The sequence below is a fragment of the Medicago sativa genome, chromosome 5 (assembly GCF_051527215.1).
Source record: "Medicago sativa cultivar Bolivia chromosome 5, Bolivia_mono, whole genome shotgun sequence".
In the NCBI taxonomy this organism is placed as follows: Eukaryota; Viridiplantae; Streptophyta; class Magnoliopsida; order Fabales; family Fabaceae; genus Medicago; species Medicago sativa.
Window position 1 is genome coordinate 57,817,644 of NC_140753.1, and position 5,063 is coordinate 57,822,706.

Here is a 5,063-nt window from a genome sequence, read left to right on the forward strand (position 1 = left end):
CATGGAAAGGATCTATCTAAGAACTCACCTTTGATTGATTAAAAGTAGACTCACACAAGCTCAAGCTCTTGACAACAACTTATCCACAAACCCTAGATATGAGAAATCTTTGGTGAAGCTTGCACCAACTCCCTTGCCAACAAACTAAGCCTAATCTCTAGTCTAGTGAAGGTTTGGAAGATGATTGAGTAGTGATTCAAGTTTGGGTGATGAGTGGTGGTGATAATCTTAGAGAGAAGGAAGAGCAAAAGAGAAAGATAGAAAACCTAGAGAAAGAGTGGAGAAAATATTATGAAGTCAAAGTCCCAAAATCATATAAATATCTTCCTCATGCGAAATTCCAAAAATGCCCCTCTCCTTAAACGCACACATTGCATCGTTATCAGGTCCTATTAAGCGGGATGTTACATGTCTAACCGGTTAGAGTCTGGTAAAATCTCATATCCTTCATTAAATAAGTTGTGGAAATACTTCTTCCACCTATCCTTAATATCGCTTTCTTGAACCAAAACTCTACCCTCTTCATCCTTAATACACTTCACTTGGTCCAGGTCTCTTGTCTTTCGTTCTCGTCCCTTTGCAAGCTTGTATAGAGATTCGACAATTTTTACGTTGGCTGTCGAGGCCTAATAGTCATTTACAACATTAAAACTTACATATACTCTATGCTCAAGTATCATAAAGTATTGAGAAGAAGTTTCGGAATCTTTGAAGTTTCTTTGATGTTTAATAAAAGAACTTTTCATTGCAAGTGTTAATAAACACCATATAATCAGATAAAACTTTCCATTTGTATCGCTATGTATAATCAAGATGTTAGCCTAAGGATATGGTGGCTGATGGACGACAACTGATTCATTGACTTGGTTTCAAGAAATAAATGTTTAAATAAATCTTCAATGATTGTATTTCCATATATTAAAAGGCATTGACCTGGATCTGCAATGTCATCAGTGAGCATGCAAAGTAAGATCAGGAGCATCCCTTCATGAACTGCCCATTGTCGTAACTCTTGTGGTCTGGGAATTTCTGATCCAGCACCATGATATCTCTCGGAAACTGAAATTCGCAGCAAAAACATTGAGGCGAAAAACATCTCTCCAAACTTGAATAGATGTTTGCTAACCTTGTTATAAAATTAAATTCTGAACTGTTAAAGGTATCTATGGATATCTGTGGTTGATATAGTCTATAGATCATGTCAGTTTGGACTGTTTGGACATGTTGTATGTGTGTGTGCAACATTAAATTAAATATTTAATAAACCAAAGGAAAAAAATAAAAAAATAAACGCGCTATGATAATGAGAAAATTAAAACAATCTAGATTCTTCTTTCTTTCTTGTTTCAACCAAAACTATCAAGCAACATAAACTCTTATTTATAGCTTCCACCATCAAGATGCCATGCGTTCGCAATGTAAATCGACATTATAAATTATAAATTTATGAAAGAAAATATAAAAAGAAAGAAGTAGGTGTAAATTTCTCACAGATATTTTACAATTTCTCTATTACTCATAATTAGTTATTGAGATAATGGAGGGTTTTCAAGTACTATGCTTGTATTAAGAATGTGAAAATGAGTGAATGATTTCATTAGATTGTAAATGTGAGATACATAAAGTATATATACAATCTTAGTGTACTATTGTACTACTTGAAAGTTGAAACTAAGCTATTGTACTACACTTTGTTGTAACTTGTACTGCTAGTTATTTCTATCTCCATGCTTAGCATCCTTTGAATCTGCATTGTGTAATAGCTTGCTTATTGGGAAATAAGGGTTTGCAATCCTAGAAAAAGCAGTCTAAGTGGAGGTATTTACAGATACTATTAATCATACTCACACATCGACTTCATTATGTAAAAACTAAGTAGCATCAAAAGCACTAACAATTAATAAGGAGAAGGAAATAAACAATGGAAAGCTGAGACAAAAATTGTTCTAGGTCCTCTCATTGCACGTGAATTAGGATCCGCCATTGCATTGAGAAACATCAATCATGGACTTACAATAATCAAACATGCACAATAACAATAATCAATCACGAAATACATCATTAAAACCGTAGAGAACTTAATCCTTAAATTTTTTCTCACATTATACAAAGATAACTCTATAATAAATCAATGCTAATCCAAACATATGCTAATACAAACATTATACACAGCTAACATTCTGATTCAAATAAAAAATGATTGAGGTAACCTAGTTGCTAGTCATGGGCCGACAATGATTTAAACGTGCGCATCATTGACTCACGGAACGCATGCATTTGTTTAGCTCCAAAGGGATTTTTTCTTACCAGAGATGCAAGCCTCTTCCTCTCTTTCTCTTCCTCTTTTGTAATGGTGGAACGTCGTGTGTAATATTGTGCAACATTGTGTTGTAATTGCGAGTGCACTTGAGTAACCACCCTGTTTTCTCGCGGGGCATCAAGATTCATAGTTGGAGCACTTTCAGAATTAATGGTTTCTTGTGGCTGGATAAGATGAGTGTTCTCGTCTGTGCCATCAAAATTCATAATTGGAGCACTTCCCGAATGAATGGTTTCTTGTGTCTCGTTAAGATGAGCATTTTCTTGCGGAGCATCAAAATTCAAAAGTGGTGTACTTTCAGAATTATTGGTTTCTCGTGGAAGAATAAGATTAGTGTTTTCTTGTGGAACATCAAAATTTATAATTGTAGCACTTCCAGAATTAATGGATTCTTGTGGCAGGATTATATGGGTGTTTTCTAGAAACGCATCAGAGTTGATATTTTCAGCACTTACGGAATTAATGGCTTCTTGTGGCTGAGTAAGATGCGGGTTTACAGCAGCAGTACTAGATTCTTCTAAATCTGCATCAATTCGAATGACTAGAGAATTTTGGTCTTGGATTTGTAGTCCAAGATTTCCACTTTCTATAGCGGCGGATAAATAAAAACGAAGAATGATGAGAGAATAACTGAAACTTACTCCAACGATCACTAAAAACAATTTAATCTTCATGAGCTGTAAAGTTAAACATCCGCAGAAAAAATATAAGAGATCAACCTCAAATCCAAAGTAAGTTTGCTTTGACAAACCAGGAGACATGATAGCAAAAGCTGAAGTAAAAATAGTGTTCATAACACATGCAACGGAATATAGTTTGGATCTATTTTGCGATTAAATTATAAAATTATAATTTAGATACTAAAAGTGTACCTTTGTATCAATTCTTGAAGCATGAAAAATTCTTCAATGATATGAAGACTCTAAGCGTATCCACTCCGAGACCAATTCTTACTCTCAACTTTTGAGTAGTGGAACAAGAAAACTAGAGCATATTTTGTTTTGTATTTTGTTGTGTTGTGTGTCTTGATCAAATAACTTAAGGTCTATTTATAGGTCACACACACTACTATCAAATAGAAGGTGTTGACTCATCTTAATGACCTTTTAATTTCATATGGTCAATTCTTATAAAAACAATTAACACATGTTAATGCTAATTTATTTGAAAAACCATTTTTCTACTAAGATGACCATTGACCAATATGATTCCACATAATTATATATAATTGCATATATATAATGTTGTACGTTTTCTTTCTTTCTAAAAGATCAATCATTGACCAATTGCCTTATTTCCATATATACATGGCCAATGCAACGTACACCAAACTTTTCTTATTTATTTACTTTTTCAATAAATAATATGCTCTTGTTCATATATATTATTTGTATTCTCTGTACTAGCAAAAAATACAATAATATTCCACTTAGAAAATTTATATTTTGATTAATTAAATTCTTCAATTTAATCATCAAATAATAAAGTAATTCTTTAGCAAGAATTAGAACACTCGTTTGTGTGTGACCCCGTAGGTTCAATACTAAACTGGTAATAGATTAATCAAATTAATATATTAATCAAGGTAGGCGTCTAGTAACACTCCTTGACGTCCAGGTAGTATGAAGTATTACTTTTCCTTCAAGAACCAATTAGAATAATATAATATTTTTCTTCCGTCGTTACAACTCTTGTTAACTCTAGAGCATGGTACAATTGTCAAACTCTAATAAGTTAACATATTTGACTTAAGAAACTCATTTCGTCTTTCATTTAATTTCCCTGGCCAGGGTTTTAATTTTATCATAGAGTTCAAACTCATTACCAAGAGTTGACGGATCCCATCTTGATTAGTCATTAATTATACAAGTATTTAATCGTATCCAATATCCTTTCAACTAGCACCCTAAGGTATTAAGTGTTCAGAATCAAAATACAATAAATAACATGTTAATTACCATGACAATCTCAGGTCAAAGAAAATCATTATATTCTTTCTTGAGAATTTTTCTATTGACATTTTAAGGTAATATCGACCATTAGAAATTCTCAGTCGAGTCAGTTCAATGATCACATCACTATATGTATCATCTATATATGTAATTTAATAAATGAGACTTATTAATCTTTATCCAATAAAGACTATCACATATATATTGATCTATCCGAATTATTGATGTCCTACTCACAATAATCATACGATCAAGAACAATTTAGATTAAAATAATAAAAGACTTGTTTCTCATTATCATAATCTCTATCATGATAACAAGTCTATAGTCTTAATCAAGGACGTTATCAAATTAACTATTTCACTAAACAGTAAACAAGATAATGAATATTTATTAAGTCTAAAATTGGTTACATAATTGATTGGATCTTGGGCATCTCCAACAAAAGCTGCATTGGAAATCAGAACATATGAATCTGGTCTTTGGCTAGCTTTATCAAAAAAGGAGTAAACAGTCGATATCGTGAAAACCAAAAATACTAAATGAGATTTAAATGGAAGACTAGTACTCGAGGTGTGGTTTGATATCGCAAACAAGATTGCGATGCAGATAATGAAACTGAAACTGGTATACATAAATAACTTGAAAAAGTTCCAATTCCCAAATAGATGATTGAATGAAGAGTTGAGAGCATAACAAAACAAATCAACAATTGATGAAACAAAACAAACAAATCTCAATATCTTTGGATGTGTCACCCATCTCATAATTTGGTTGAGCATGGAGGTCAT

At 32.5% G+C, this 5,063-nt stretch overlaps 1 protein-coding gene across 1 annotated transcript; it reads right to left on the bottom strand.

Moving 5' to 3' along the window:
• Nucleotides 1-2,058: 2,058 nt before the first annotated feature.
• Nucleotides 2,059-5,063, bottom strand: LOC146923426 (uncharacterized). Its single transcript, XM_085708576.1, has 3 exons — nucleotides 4,724-5,063; nucleotides 2,772-3,095; nucleotides 2,059-2,633 (listed from the first exon to the last, which is right to left on the bottom strand). The coding sequence occupies exons 1-3, from the start codon at nucleotides 5,061-5,063 to the stop codon at nucleotides 2,218-2,220; spliced, it is 1,080 nt and encodes a 359-aa protein (XP_085564702.1). The 3' UTR covers nucleotides 2,059-2,217.